Raw genomic sequence first — 16,998 nt, 5'->3', positions numbered from 1 at the left:
AAGTAAATGTACTCTATGTGGTGGAGCATTTGAGTGTGGGGCCCTACTTCATTTTATACAAGCTCAATGGGTGTTTATGACCTGTATATGCCTATGACATACATGTACGGCAAAATGGCACGGATACAGACTTTGTGGTCTCCATAGATGATGTAGGAAACATAGGATATAAAGAGCTAAGGGGATTTGCCTATGTAGTAATTTGGCCAACCCAATACTAATGTACACACACACACACACACACACACACACACACACACACACACACACACACACACACACACACACACACACACACGTACAGCCCAGTACTAATGCACAGCCATGGCTGCTACTGCCATCCACTCTGAATACAGTATGTTAGCTATATTGGCTTCAAAAGTTTTGGGAGAAAGCTTGCTTTCAAGTTGAAATTGACCTATTTAAGTCTGAATGTGGTGGTCCACTGTGGATAGTCTGTTAAAAGGAAAGGAGGAACAAGACTGTGTCACTCCTCTGAGACTGATGAAAGGTTACCTCATGTAACATTTAATGTACTGAAGGTACCATACTTTATGGGGGCCAGTCTTGTAGAACTCTGTCCCAATACTTTGAGTAATTGGCAGGTCAGGGATGGAACCTACATCAGATTGGCTTCATTGTATAAGACGCCATCAAGCGGCTCAGCCTTTGAACATTACCCCATACTCCATTGAGGATCATTGAATGGGACTCGGAGATGGAAACGACATACTGCTCCTTGGCTTGGCTCGTTCGGCCTCATCATCAGCCACTACTTTATTTGGCCTCAGTTTCCTCATAATTCTTATCTGTGCACTCAATCGTTGGAGTTTAATCATTTGAATACGAGGATCACAGTTTATGGTGTTTATTCTAGAGTGACTTATATTGCTTTAAAGCACTGGCATAATTTTCTGCTTCAACAGACACATTGTTGGATGAAATGTGGAAATAAAGCCTGAAGATCCACTTAGCATGACTTTGATCTTATTACAGCTTATGCCCAGCTCATGCATTCAATTTATGTCAGAAATTCTCTTCACGGTTTTGAATATTCATTTAAGTGAATGGAATCCACAGTCCAAAGTGTCATTTTATATCAGAAGTGACAACAGCTTTGACGAGAAGACCCACACATGAAAGCCAACAAGCAAATCTTGTTAAGATGTGTACTCCTCTAAAATCAAAATTACTTTGAAGTATCCACAGTATCTTGAATTCAGTCGTTAGAAAATGTAAATCTAAGATAGTGTGAAAGACTTTCATAATCTCTATTTGGTAATTTGCAGTATGCCAAAAATGTGTTCATTCTATTCTTTCATCTCGTTCCATCATCTACGCAATCCTACAGTACCTCAAATTTGATAGCAATTCAGATACTGTACAGTATATGCCACTGAAATCTAACATTCCTAAAGCATCTAACATTCCTGTAAAGTTCCTAACATTTCTTATTTTACGACTTTTGGCGTCATTCCACCATGACGTGGGACCTGGAACCAATCTTAAGATCTTCAGATTAGAAAGCATCCGTGACAAAATACATCTTACTGTAATTTGTGAGATTTATGCGCCCTCCCGTTGCTTTCAAGGGTCTGCTACTTATTTTACAAAAACATGAAAACTCGATATACATCGTTAGTTACTGTTGTTTGAAGTCACTTTGAATAATTCATATTCACTGTTAAGTTTGTACAGCTGCGGTTAAAGCACCCTTTCGTTTCATGTGAAATGTGAGTTGCTCAGCTGGCTGGCTCACTGAGAAATCTATGCTAGCTTTCCCATACATTTACAAACTAAATAACGGCTGCAACTTCAACCGCCAAAGTCCTTTGCTATTTTCAAAGTCATGTAAACAAAGAAATTCGCTGGAGAAAAACATGAAAATAATTAATAGATTTATTGTTTCAGTTACAAGTAGTCTATACATTGTAACCAAGGTAACAATATGACAGCGTATTTTAGCCAGGCTGCTTTTGATATATCCCCTGACGCCGCGATATGCGAGACAGATCAATGCAGATGGAGTCACGTTATCTGACGTGAACCAATGTATCCTACAGTTGTAATACAACACGACAGTTACGTAACCCCTGATCTCTTCTCTACTGTACTGTATAGAGTGGCTCTGTGTCCAGTGGTAGAAAACATGTAGAGAGCCAGGAGAGTGGATGAGTCAGGAGGAGTGTGTGAACCCAGAGCATAGAAAGAGTGTAGCCAGGCGTGAGTTTACAGCTCTGTGTGTGTGTGTGTGTGTGTGTGTGTGTGTGTGTGTGTGTGTGTGTGTGTGTGTGTGTGTGCGTGTGTGCGTGTGTGTCTGGACTCCCTTTGGCAGGCGTCTCCAGCTTGATGGAGATGACCTCCGTCATACACCGGAGGCGATGTTTTGGCTGTGTGTGTGTGTGTGTGTGTGTGTGTGTGTGTGTGTGTGTGTTTGCGTGGGTGCGTTGGTGCGTTGGTGCGTGTGTGTGAGAAAGAGAGAGAGAGGGTGTGTGTGTAACAGTATGTATGTTTTCAAACAGGTCAGGCTGCCCAATGTTGGCCCCCTGAAACAATGTCCTCACCCCTCTTGTCTGCTGCCGCCTCCTGCCTAACACAGCTGAGGGCTCGGTGGGGAATAAACACTGAACTCCCGCCACACTCCTCCACCCTGCACGCTGCATTCTACACTCCTCCACCCTGCACGCTGCATTCTACACTCCTCCACCCTGCACGCTGCATTCTACACTCCTCCACCCTGCACGCTGCATTCTACACTCCTCCACCCTGCACGCTGCATTCTACACTCCTCCACCCTGCACGCTGCATTCTACACTCCTCTACCCTGCACGCTGCATTCTGCTGTTTTTCATAACCCCCATTTTCACTGCAGTATTAGACAAGATAAAGGTTCCCTGTCGCTCAGAGTGTGTTTGAACCAGAAACAACTATGCAAATCAGGTTCATCTTTTACAACTATGCAAAAACACACACGCGCGCACATAGTCACATGCACACACACACACACAATGTTTTTGAACGGTAGGGTAATTTGTTAAACAGATCTCTTGAAGCCATTGTTAAATAGTGCAAACTAATAGCTCTTAGATTTAGTATGCTACCGCTGTTCCCCTGGAAGCACAATGTGTAAAGATTGTGTTCCTTAGTTTATGTTTGTCTTTGTTTCATATTCATTTATTATTTCCTGTTTTATTTTGTTTTTCTCACCTTGTCTCTCGTTTCAAACACTTCAATTCCTGCCCCTGTGTGTTTCCCGCCTGTGTGATGTCTACCCCGCCCTGATTAGTGTCACCCGTCCCTCATCATCCTTCCCTCTCCTATGTATTTAATCTGTGTGTTCCCCTGTCTCTGTGCCAGTTCGTCTTTGCCCTTTGTGCCAACGGTACCAGCGATCTATCCTTTATTTGTTTATTATTTGTTATTTGTGTTATTTGTTTTCCCGATTTTTGATCTCCGCTATTTCCCTGACTCTGCCCGTTGCCTTTTCCTTATCGGTTTATATGCCTTACGCCTTACCCTTTGACTGCCTACCTGTGTACCGAACCCTGTTTTTGGAAAGTAAAGACTATTCTTTTTATTCAAGATGTTTGTCTCTGAGTCGTGCGTTTGAGTCCTCTGCCTGCATACTACAGTCATTACACAATGGCACAGGCTCTAATTGATCAATTCAGAACTGAGGCAGCATGGCATGAGTTGTACCCTTGCCACAGACGAAGACCGGATGTCTGTGGATGTAAAAAGATTCTTAAGAAATATGTTGTCTTCATTATTATATCAAGGACAAAAGGCTATATTTATTATATTTACCCAATGAAAAGATAGTCATGTCTAATAGTGTTTCCTGAAAGCAGGGGAGGCTGGTGGATGTAGAAATTGGAGGACAGGCATATTGTAATGCCTGATATGGAATGAGGAATGGTATCAAACACGTGTTTGATACCATTTCTTATTCCATTCTATGCATTACAATGAGCCCATCCACCGATTTCTACCTCCACCAGCCTCCCCTGAGGTAAACTTCACATTTATTGACAGATGAGTCAAGTATACAGTACATAAATCATTGTTTATGCATCATTTGAAATTAATCTCAAATACATCTGTTCCTTAAAACACTGAATTAACCCACATTTTACATTTTGAATTGAAGAGAGATTTACAATCTGTGTGGGTTATGCTTTGGTTTTTGAGTAGTTGGCGTTTTCTCAAGTAGGTTGGTCCCATAAATAAACTTTCAGAGTACAGTTGTCTGCAGCCTTCGTAAGCCAATGCAGCCATATGCTACAGTGTTAATTGGATTTAAGCTCCAAAATGGTGTTTGTTTTCCTAATGGCATGTCACTCTGTGGTAAGTTGTTGTTTTGTCAGATGTCTGACACCAGTTTAGAGACAGTACTGTTGTTGTTGTTTTTGTTATCAATCAGTAGTCATTTCCCCATCTGAACCCCTCAGTCCATACCGTACCAGATGTCAGGGTTCAGAGACATGCACACACGTTTAGGTACCTACTGCAGCTTTGTGTGTCCAGGCAGGCAGGAAGCCCAGAGGGTAGAGTGCAGACCAGGGGAGGCTGGTGGAGGCAGAAATCGGAGGACGGGCTCATTGTAATCTATGGAATAGAATGAGGAATAGTATCAAACATGTGTGTTTGATATAATTCCTTGTTCCATTCCATGCATTCAATAAGCAGACAGACAGACAGACACGCCTCACCCACTGTCCTATTGCCAACCTCTTCTTCACACAAGAAGATGGAAAGTTGAGGAATGGCAGTTGGTGATGTCATCCCTGTGGTGTCCACGCTCTCCAAGATGCTCAGCCGTCACCTCGCCTTCTACATCCCCACATAGAGGAACAATAAGAGAAGTTGAAGTTTTAAAACAAGGAGCATAAATAAATATGTCAGACACCTTCCCACGTTCAAGAGGAGTGATTCCAAAGGGACTAATTAGTGGAGAGAAACAGGCGGTAGCACTCGTCTGAAACCACATCACCCTTCCAGGAAGTCAGGGAGAGAGAGAGAGAGAGAGAGAGAGAGAGAGAGAGAGAGAGAGAGAGAGAGAGAGAGAGAGAGAGAGAGAGAGAGAGAGAGAGAGAGAGAGAGAGAGAGAGAGAGAGAGAGAGAGAGAGAGAGAGAGAGAGAGAGAGAGAGAGAGAGAGAGAGCAGTTCTACATACAAGTCACTAATCTGTTCGGGTGTTGGTGATGTGTTGCCATTTGCTCTCTACGCTCATACATGCCTCGTCTACGCTCTGAGAATTCTTCAGACAGTGGTACAACATGTACAGTTCTACTTGTATCTCATTTGTTCAGCTTTCAACATGGCTTCAACATGGCTAAATTGTAGTTACTGTAGACATACCCGGTTATTTTTTTAACACTGTTATAGTTTGTTTTGCCCTGCAACCAAAACATGTCAGCACTGTCCACTCTGTGGCACTCATCAGTTATTTAACACAACCTCCAATCTGATTGGTCCCATTGACTCATTAAAACACTGCTCATGTCTGTCACTGCTGTCTGTCTGTCTGTCTGTCTGTCTGTCTGTCTGTCTGTCTGTCTGTCTGTATGCAATTGATGCAGAGACACCATCCTTCATCCTTCAGCCTCCTCCAACAATTTCAACTGCTCTGACATTCTTCTCCAGCCCATTTCTGATAAGCCAGCTGGTCCCAATGTCATTTCTATCAGGGAGGATAATTGTCCTGATTACAAAAGTCCTTTCAGCCACCTGAACACCGTCTCCTGTTAGTCAGATAGATACAGGCTGTTGACAATAGCAGCCACACTGCCTCTATACACAGACAGGCAGCAGAGACAGACAGTCCACCTAGACCCCACCCAGCGCTGCATGGCATGCGTTTAAAAGCCATTCACACAGCTAGATGCCTCCATCTTCCTTACGAGCCCCTGCCCAATAAGCAAGAGTTAAGCTCTGTGCATGAAACCAATCTTTTCACTCATTTGAGTGGCTACTGTACCTGGTGAGGACTTGAAAGGATAACTTTGATTTGCCACTGAGAGGAGTGACTCTGTTGGCAATAAGATGAGCTGCTGTATCCTTTATTCCCATCTTGCTGGGCCTCTTACAGAGACATACAGTGGCTTCGGAAAGTATTCGGTCCCCTTCACTTATTCCACATTTTGTTGTGTTAGACTCAATTTAAAATTAATTAATTAATATTTGTTGCCATCAATCCACACACAGTACCCCATAATGAAACGCAAAAAAATACGTTTTTAGATTTTTTAGCAAATGTATTAATGACAGTGTGTGACATGAACTATTATCTTTCAATTTAGATTGACTCAATTCAATAGATTTTTGCATTTGAGCGCATTTTAAGAGTGGAAAAGGGTCTGAATACTTATGTAAATGGGTATTTATGTATTTCAATTTGAATAAATTTGCAGAAATTTCGTAAAATGTGTTTTCGCTTTGACATTATGGGGTATTGTGTGTGGATTGATGGCAAACCAAAAAAAATTGAGTCTATAACACAACAAAATTTGGAAAAAAGGGGTCTGAATACTTTCCGAAGCCACTGTAGAGTACAGTATGACTTGACAACAGCTAACCTGAAAGTACATGAAGATTAGTGAGCAGTGTAACACCAGCCAAGATAGAACACCCAGACAGTATTACTCACATTCCCAGGTAGCAGACGACAGACAGTTGGATGGAGGATATAATAAGCTTGTGTCAGTATCAGAATTCTCAAACCGCTTCCCGGCAAAATACCTGCTACACCTTACCTTAAAAAAACAAAAACAAAAAAAAAGAAATCTACCATGTGTAATTTTTTTGCCACCCGACAGCGGCACAAGCTGCAATTCTGTCATGTGCTTTGCAGTTAATGTTGAATTACGTTTTGAAAAGCTTTTTTTACCTACAGTACATACGATTAGCCTCTAAATTGCTAACGTCCGCTTACTGGCTACACACATAAAGCCAGCTCATTGTGCACAATGCGCACGTACACACACCTGCATCACGACAATTATAGGGCCCTACCTTTGTCGTCTGGTTTGAATCCAAAACATTGCCATACTGCGGCAGTTGCGTTATTTATTTATTTTTTACACAAAATCCTTTGCCTTGATCCGAATCGACATGTAATTTCATACTAGTTTACTGGCTGCTAGCTTCAAAATGTTATTTTTCCCTCTCTCTGGCTAACATAGCAGACTAAACATTTTCCACATTGTCACTGGTCATGCCTCGCGCATTGCATATGCCATTTTATTCAGTTAATAAACGTCAGCTCCTGCGCTTGGCGTGTGTAACGGCAAAATAACAGTATGGACGGTTTGGCGGGAATTACACTGTATGTTACCGGTAAAACCTTCCACAGGCCAATAGAAAGGAGAGGGGAGAGATAAATAACATTAAGAAAGACACCATTTGTCCTGGATAAATAGGTAGCGTAAATTGCACCCTGTTTGTGGTTTAGCCACCCAAAGTGTTAGCTGTGTGTCTGTGAGAAAATAATACAGAGATTTGCTTTAGGAACAAAAAAAGAACACATCTAACATATCTATGCGTACACATGAATACAAACAAAGTTCTTTGTTCAATCCGTTTGTGCTAAATCAACATGGGCATGTTTGTTATTCTGTGAAGAATAAAGCTATGCAAAACACGAATCCTCACAGGCAATCGAAGCATAAACTTGCTGCATAGGGGTGAGAATGAATGCACGCTTTGTAGCGTTCAATGCTTTCGTTACCACATCCTCATGTATAATTCCAGTTTGTGGGCAGACATATTTACCAGGAGTTTTGGACACCCTGGTGTGTAGTGTCAGGTACAGGCCAGCAGACCTGTCAAAATTCTTGCACCCCATTGGAGAGGGCTGTCATTCAAACCCAGTTCAAATCCACAGATTGTAATTTAATGAGTTGAGAGTCAGACTGACTGACCGGGGTGCTTTTGTTTGTTTTGTCTTTTCAGAATGCGGGAGAGAGACTTACGGAGCGTGTGCAGAAGGGTGCTGCTGTTGACCGTCTGTCTGGTGTCTCTGTGGGGACAGCTGACCCTCGCCTCATCACACCGAAGCCACATAGGTAGGTGCTGCTGTGTGTGTGTGTGTGGGGGTGTTATGTGTGTGTGAAGGGGTGCTCTGTGTGTGTGTGTGTGTGTATGTGTGACTATGGCATTAGTGATGCACAGGTCGGCCCGAGATCGGGTTGGGCGGGTTCGGGTCAAATTCTATGGTCTAATAAAATATAGGCTATGTTATGGATTGGTATTTTGTTTCCTGCTTTATAGGCTTAGCCTATATATTTCTCTAAAATGATTCTATGTTTATTCAGAGTTTTATTCTGCTTATTTGCGCTACTGACCGTCTATCCTACTCTGCCCTTTTGAGATTGAAGGTATTGCCTTTTCGTTAAGTAGCATGGCATGAATAGCAAATGAAAACACAATGCTTGTGATTATTATTGAATACATAAATAGCCAACCCACGCATCACTAACGGGTATGCTGGTTTGATTAGGTCCTATCACCCAACCAATGTGACCAATGTTTTGTTGCTACCTAAAAAAAAAAGAATGTTAAGCCACCTCAGCTTCCCTGCTGCCTTTCCCTCCATGTCTCTGACCCCAACATGTCAGAAATCTAATAGGAGCAACACATGGTCACCAAGGGAGACTGGTGTAGGCAGAAATCAGAGGATGGGCTCATTGTAATGCATGGAATAGAATGAGGAATGCTATCAAACACACGTATTCTATCCCATGCATAACAATGAGCCTGTCCTCCAATTTCTGCCTCCACTAGCCTCCCCTGATGGTCACATAAACAGCAGCTAGGGGAGTATAAGAACAATCATATGGACTCGTCACAGGTCATTACTCCTACAGACCTCAGTGTAAAATGCTGCTATGATTTCTCGACAGTCATTTGTTGCTTTGCATTTTAACCAGGCGGACACTGATGAAGACATGAGTAGAGGGTTCTCTGAGGTCAGCCGTGGTTCCAGTCTGGCTAAACACTTTGGCATTTGACATAATAACACATTTGATACCTTAGGGTGAGGGGTGAGGGCTGGGGCTTTCAGAGAGATGTTCGTGATGGAGAGAGACTGGTCCCTGGGAGATGAGGTGGAAGCCGTGACTACACATTGAAATAATGAGCTCATTCATTCCACTAGGGGGTAGATAGCAAACACACACTGACAGCTTGCTAGAGGGATTTCATACCTCTGCGTTAGCCATGACAGAAATATGAAGAGATATATTTGATAAGGAGTCAAAAGCCAGGCCTACAAAAGACAAAAGGACTATAAAGTGCTATGGTAACCGCCATGTGTATCTTAGTACAATTACACATGTAGAATTTCAATTAGAAAATGGCACCAGCAATTAATTAATCAACCTTAATTTAAGCTGCAGGCTAGCTCTAAATATAACCACGGTACTTGGTTTCTATTCAGAATAACACCAGTGGCTATATGGTGATATACCCTTGTTCTCCATCCACGGAGGTTGGAGTGTGTGTGATTGATTAGTAAGGTAGACACACAATCAGTCAGCCTCGAGGGGTGCACTAGTTACCCGCTCCTGGTTTCCATGGGCTGGGCCAACACTGAGGTAATCACACGGCAGCTCCCAGAGCTGCAGAGGTCAAGCCAAGGTGTGCCCAATAAACAAACCTCTTTAGCCTGCTGTTTATTGGGGTGGGGGCCTCGCCAGAGCAATTGAACCTTTCACCATAAGCTGACGAGAGAGAAAGAGAGAAAGAGAGAGAGAGAGGGACGGAGGGGAGGGGAGAGAGAGAGAGAGAGAGAGACAGAGAGAGAGAGACTGTAGAGAGCAGAGCTCAACAGCAGAGTAATAAGGCTGCATCCCCAGAGCATCATACAAATTCATTTGATGGTCATGAGAGAGAGAGATGGATGGATGGAGAGAGAGAGGGGGGGGGGGGGGAGGGAGGGAGAGAATTGTATAACATGAACCTGTTACATTCAGTTTCCATACAGGTATGCTCTGTACAATTTAGATTCATTCAGGCCAAAAGGGCACCCAAACATCAAATCACATAACAAGTATTTTGATCTTTTGTAGCGCTGACTAACAGATACATTTTCTCATTTTGAGAACAGTAATCAAGCTCTCTCTGATTGGTTAGTCAGTCGCCGGAGGGCCAACGCAGTGGGAAGGAAAGCACAACATATTGGCCGAGCTGACTGGATGATGAAACGTGACAGCGACTCCTGTTTCTTCAGATGAAATGCTTTAAGCAGTGCCGTTTACAGGCCATAAACATCTCCAAGTATAAGTGATTAATCCAACATGGCTCATGGATATTTCCTTGGTTCACAATCCAAAAGTATGTTGGGTTTAGGTTGAGGTTTCACCATAACATGGTAGGAGGAGACTTAGAGATACTGTATGTTAATAAATTGAAATTGTGCATTCCCTTATTTGCATGCAGTGCCTTATTTCCATATTAACTTATGGTGAATACTTTCTAAAAACTCAGTAATGCGGTCTAATGGCTCATTCTCAAGATGATTCTCATGCTCCAAGGGATTTTTTGTTTTCTATGCAAATATATTTTAGCATTTCAGTCATTTTCTGTTATTATTATTTCAGATTATGAGGAGGCAGTGTTTGTGCAAAGCAAATGAATGGTTATTAAAGTTATCTTGATTTCCTTATCAAAGTCATCATAATAATGATGGCATTCTGGATATTAATCTTTTATGAGAATATTCTGAACCAGCTACATACTTAGGTACTTATCTCTCCTCTGCCCTCTGCCTCATCTCAAATGTGTTTGGAAAATAAATGAAATATTTAAGGAAACCTATTCACAACCTTGTGGCAGCCTATTTACTTGAAATGTTTTGTTGAAAGGACCCATCACCTTTCTCACAACCTGATTCAAACAGTCCCTGCAATGCTTATTTTTGTCCTCTATCTCTTCTCCTATAAGATGTAATCGCTAACTGTGACATTATGACATCAGAGTGGTTCTGATTGACTGGCTGATGGCGTTGTCTGACCTCTGTACTATGTACTCAAGGGTTTAGCGATCCAATTTATTTTTCATTTTACTTAAGAGTGTTTAGCTGGTGTTTCAAATAGTCAGGTAAAACCAAGAGGCATGTTTTCACCGCTAGATGTGCCCTGCCTTGCAAAAAGCAGGATACACTATTTTCTGTAAGAGAACAATGTCACAATATGCTCCAAATATCACAATATGCTCCAAATATCACAATATGTTCAAAATATCACAATATGCTCCAAATATTTGACAATATCTACAGTACTAACGTATGTAGGCTGGGTATTATGTAGGCCAGGTAATATTTAGGCCGTGTAGACCAGGTAATATGTATAGTCTGCTGTGTAGGCCAGGTAATACGTGATGGTAGGTGTAGCCCTACTGGGAGCTTTGTAGGCTGGGTAATACAGTATGTGAACCCCTGCTCTGAGACTGGAGCTGACATTACACTGGGCAACAGCAGAGAGGGTCACCTTGTTCCTGGGGACGTGGGAGAAGGAGGAGGAGGAGGGTGTGGGTGTGGTGGGTACAGAGCAGGTACAGAGCGGCATAGGCCTATATGCTGTGGCCCGTGGCGATGGGAGGCATCCGGCTGACATTTGGAGAGCAGGTGGATGTGACATGATCCTGGACGGAGATAGAAAGGCAGGAGACAGAGATGGAGACGAAGATGGAGATGGAGGCTGTTTGAAATGCACTGTGGGATGACAGGGGTCAGGTGACTCCATCTCCTGGGTGGCAGGCCGGGAGATTGGAAAACCGTCAGACGTCCGGGGCAATAGACCTCTGAATGGCAGCTGTATACAGCTGTTTATGCACTGTGACTGGCTGCACTGTGGCTGTGTGCACGGCTGATGCAGTGTTTGCTGTGGTGCAGGAGGAACAACAGACGAGGTGTATAGGACAGTTGATGTTGGACTGTTTTTGATCGAAATGGTTGGACTGTTATGATCCAAATGTAAAGTGTCTTGTGTCCCCGTGTAAAATGCACTTTTAAACTCAAATAAACTAGAAACTTTACTGCCGTTTGTGAGAAGTAGTAGACAATGCACATTCAAAAGAAAGTCCTTGAGTTTCCTATTATACTGTGCACAAAAACATGGATAATAACGTTTCCTATTCTGTTCTATTCTAGAATGCAGTGCATTATAGGATGACCATCTCCTGATGTGCTCTGTGAAACTATTAGGAGTTTCTTTTCCTCCCTTTTTTTCAAAGTTAGGAGGTAGTTTTAGATGTGACAGGGCAGTTACTGACTGATTATTATCCCTATTTTCAATGTATGTACAGTAACACTGTGTGTGATTGATCGTAGGTATATTGGAGTTGCTTCATCAAGTTTACCCTAAGCTTAACTTGAGAAATTGCCATCTGAGAGGATTTGCTTGTTAATTAATTAAATCTGAGGTGCTTTGTTTGGTTTTGTGCACACCACCCGTCACACAAGGCTTAACACTAGTTATTAACACTAGTTGGTCAAGTCTGGTGTGATTGGACCACATGTTATGGGGTATGTCTATAAATGACAACTTGTTGTAGCAGAAGACCCCTGCTTAGTCCAATCCCTTCAGGTACGGTATCTTCTTCGTTCTGCAACACACACACACACACACACACACACACACACACACACACACACACACACACACACACACACACACACACACACACACACACACACACACACAGTCTAATTGGTGCTCATTAATGCAAACCCTTTATCCATTCCCCACTCCACATTGTGAGTTCCACCTCCAACCACAGTATCCTGCAACTTAAACAAACACAGGGTTTGGGATTTTTGATAGAAATCGCGGAGAGCCTCCGTGGTAATGATTTCGCACTGATGAATGCAATTAGCAGAGAAGTGCTAACAGTGTGGCAGTAATTGTGCCTACACTGAAAGGCTGCCCTTACCCAGCAATTAGTACCCTCTTTTAAGTTAGTCAATTGTTGTGTTGTTAACGAGGCATGCATGGTTGGGGCTGAGCAGCAAGGGTATCACCTTCCAAATTGGCCACTGTCCCATTCGTCGCTCCTGAGGGAATTTAATGTTCTCTGTTGAATTTTTAATGCCTTGAATAATTTGGAATAATAAATATGTCGATGATGGCCATTATAAACCATAAAGATTATGGTGGTTATGCTTTGATGCGTCAAAGGCATGAATTAGAGTGCAAGACACGTTCCTCTTGGATTCATGATTATGTGCTATTAGCTTTCATATAAACTGAAATGCAATCTAGGTATATGTTGTATGTGGTAGTTAATGACGGTACGACGTGATGTCGGTTATGAGAATAATAAGAATCAGGGAAATCTGGAGGCAAAAGATATATATATATTTTTTTTACATTTTGTAACCTTTTAGAGGTATGCAGATTTAATAGGAAAGCATGCAAATAAGCCTGATCTTTGATTTCCTGATCCCAGTAAATTCTCTGAGCCAATGATTGCTTAATAACTGCTTAAAGGAAGCTATTTTCTTTCTGCTACAGCTCCAATCGTGCAAAATAACTCCCACGGCCCTCTGAGAAATGCTTTTATGCTTTTGTTTGTTCATTATTATGATTATGCCTTATTTTAACCCACAGAGCTGAGGCGCAGAGCTCAAATAGCTGTGCCTCTCGGTGCTTTGGCACAGTGCTATCTCAACATGGCTGAGAATATGTCAGGGAAGTTTAATGTCCTCTCTAAACGCTAATTCCCTGCTGTTATTACCCTCGCAGATTGACGGCCCCCAATCGTAAATTAAACACATTTGCTTTAATAACTGTCCTTTGAAACCTCTTTTCCATGAAGCCGCAGTTAGATAATATAAATCCTAACAGACATTTACCAGTGCTCATCCTTAGCCGAGCTACGTTGAAGGCATTCAGAGAGAACCCCCAACAGCCATAGAGCCCAGGGTAGTTTCCCCCGCCTCTGTCTTTAAGGCAACGCTACGATATGCAGTTATTCACCAGAGGCTGAATAGTTGCTGGAATAAAGTGAAATATAAGCTTCTAAAATGCAGTCTATCAATCGCCTCTCCATCTCCCTATGCTGTGCTCCATGGCTTTCTGCCTCTTGGCTCACGTCTCAGTAGGAATGAAGTGCTGCAGAGCCAGAGAGTGTCCACATCAAACCATAAAACAGCAACCAAGGCTGAACATCAAGTTTATGTGAATGGAGCATAAAATGTAATGGGTGGGACTACTCGACTTTTGCCAAATGGCTTTTTTAAAAGGCTTGTCGTTTTTTTTTCTTTTTCTGCAGGACCATCTTTTAGAGAGAGACACATTTATATTGAGTTGACAGGAAGTGGACAGGTCTGACTCTCCTTTGATAATGTCCGCAGGTGACTAGGCTGCAACTCAACAGGAGATCAATGCATGCTGCCTCTGGGGCAATTCATAAGATTTACAATGACAGAGCACTCTAAATCTTATAAAACCACTCTTGGGCAAGGTCTTTTTAATGTGGTTAGAGATTAAATTTACATAATACAGGTAGGCCTAGTATTCTATCTTCAGTCATAAGCACATTGGTCATAAACTGTGCTGCTTTTTTCAAATCATGCCAACTATTACAGTACAGTACATGGATCTGGTCTGTCTTCTACTCTGTGATATGAACATATTTCTCTGCATTCAGATCATGGTTCCTTCATTCCAGGAGATGCCGGTGGACGTACATAAATCAGAGGACGGGCTCAATGTAATGCATGGGACGGAATGAGGAATGGTATCAAACATGTGTGCATGGAACGGAATGAGGAATGGTTTCAAACACAATATCATTCCTCATTCCATTCCATGCATTACAATTAGCCTGTCCTCCGATTTCTGCCTCAACCAGCCTCCCCTGCTTCATCCATACTGTAGTTGCCGTTTGACATCTGACTGGGGCTGTGTGGCAGTGTCACAGTGAACAAGGACCGCCCCCCCCCACCCCCCCCCCCACCCCCCCTTCAGTACCACCACATCTCAGTGTCTCACGACAGCCTGCCTGTCACTCTGCTGTGAGGAGCATTAGTGGAATCTGTTTAAGATGAAAAACACAGGTTCGACTTTGAGAGCAGAGAGGATGCGGCAGACATTTAGAGGAGACATGACAGCTCTTTGACAGATAACCAGCGTGTGTGTGTGTGTGAGATGAGAGAATAGTGAAAATGAACAGGATCACATGCTTGATCAGATCTCTCTCTCTCTCTCTCTCTATCTATCTATCTATCTCTCTATTTTCTACTGCTTCGGTCTGTCCTGTTGGAGGGTTCTCCCTGTCTTGGAGATGGGGAGGAGCAGGAGCTATTGTTGTTTATGATGAATTGAGAAATAGCGCTATAGCATCCATCTTTTACTTTACTGCAGACTTCAAAATATCACTGATACACTGTGCATACATACACTCTGTTTTGGACTTATTTTTGACACATAGTATATTTCTCCCCCCAAAGTTGCCAGTAAATACGGATTCAGGTAAGGAAAATAAGCCTCACAAGTAGAGAAACTCATTGATGAAGTACATCGCAAACAAGCCTCATGGAGCCAAAGCTTAAATAATGTGTTGCTCCCTCCTTCCTGGATTGACGAGAGCTGTCACCAGAATGGGGAACCATGCCGAGAGGTCATTTGTTTTGAGTGGCGCTCTGTTTCCCTCCTCTCACAAACGGCCTCTTCAGTGAAGAGGGAGGAAAGGAAAGAGAAATCAAGTTCTTTCTCAATGTGAGGGTCTCATTGAGAGAGTATGATGCGGTTCAGTGGATAGGAAAGGAGTGAGGATTCATTTAGTACGTCTACAGTTAAAGTCCTCTCTACCACTCCTCTATGCTTGAAGAGCATCTCATTACTGAACTGTATACTCCTCCAAATCCAATTCAAGGCAAATAACATTTCACATTTTTCATCGGCGTTGGTTGACCAGACCAGTTTTCACTTTAGTTTGCTCTGTTTTCAACACACTGAACTACTGGATACTGTAGTGGAGCTGTAAAAGCATACTGTGAGACTCTAGTCTGTGTCTCTGATGAAAGCTTAGTTCCTTGGCCTGACTGCCTGCGTGTGATTGTCAGCTCAGCAGGTTTACAGCTGGAGAGATACGAGTCAATCTTTTCTGAATACGCTAATCCAATTAAATACAGGCCTTCTGAGACTTCCTCCCGTCGCCTGTGAAGCTCAGGGAAGAATGTTTCATAAACCAATATCTCCACATGAGGGTTATATGCCACAACGTGCTGGAGCTGGAATAACAATATCCACTTTTTTTCCCCCAGGAAACACGTTACTTTAAGTTGCCTCTATACCTGTGTCGTAACTTCTCTTGTGGCAGCATTGCATTGATGTGTTTTACATGGCCATTTGGTATTTGCATGGGTTATGGAGTTGAGTGGTTTGTGTTACTACTGTGGAATAAATTCCATTGCTATTGAATAACAAAGCATTTACTTAAAGGCTGCGGCAAAGCATGTTAATACAATGTTGTTACTAGAGCTAGGTATACTGTATACTGTTGGCACAACTTCATGTGAAGTGTGACCCTTTTTCTTCGCCTTCATCTCTTTCATACCGTACATCCCTTCAAAGTTCTCCCATAAATATTATGTACTGTATTAGTGTATATATTAGTATCCCAGGTGTTACAGCTCGGCTTTGTCCAAACAATATGCTGCAGTCGTATTCTGCATGTAATAGCTTCACTATGTGGCATTAGGTGGCATTTCATGATGCATTCAGAATCTTGCTGAAGCTCCCAAGATGGACAAGTGCAAGTCATATGTTTGTGACTAGTAATGTTCCCACCTTTCATGCTGTGTTGAGGAATTTCATGTATAAATGTATGTGTCGCTAATTGATTAAGAAAATGTGGCTCTAACTGAGTCTACACAACGTGACACAATGTATTCCTCTAGTCTTTGGGAACATTGGAACAAATGTCAAATCACTGTGGATTTGTGAAATGCCATGATCTCATACATATTTCTGTACTGTTGTCCTTGTGTTG

The 16,998-nt window shown here is 42.5% G+C and overlaps 1 protein-coding gene across 1 annotated transcript in view; it reads left to right on the top strand.

Annotated features, from left to right (window-relative positions):
- tafa3a (TAFA chemokine like family member 3a) overlaps positions 1–16,998 on the top strand; it is a 58,549-nt gene that overhangs the window by 27,809 nt on the left and 13,742 nt on the right. The window contains exon 2 of the mRNA XM_083667890.1: positions 7,954–8,066. Within this exon, the coding sequence (XP_083524016.1) occupies positions 7,955–8,066 (112 nt within the window). The 5' untranslated portion in view covers position 7,954. The remainder of the gene's footprint in view (positions 1–7,953; positions 8,067–16,998) is intronic.

The sequence above is a fragment of the Argentina silus genome, assembly GCF_951799395.1.
Source record: "Argentina silus genome assembly, chromosome: 4".
Lineage (NCBI taxonomy): Eukaryota > Metazoa > Chordata > Actinopteri > Argentiniformes > Argentinidae > Argentina > Argentina silus.
Note: the sequence above shows the minus strand (reverse complement) of the source record. Positions and strands in the feature narration are given on the sequence as shown.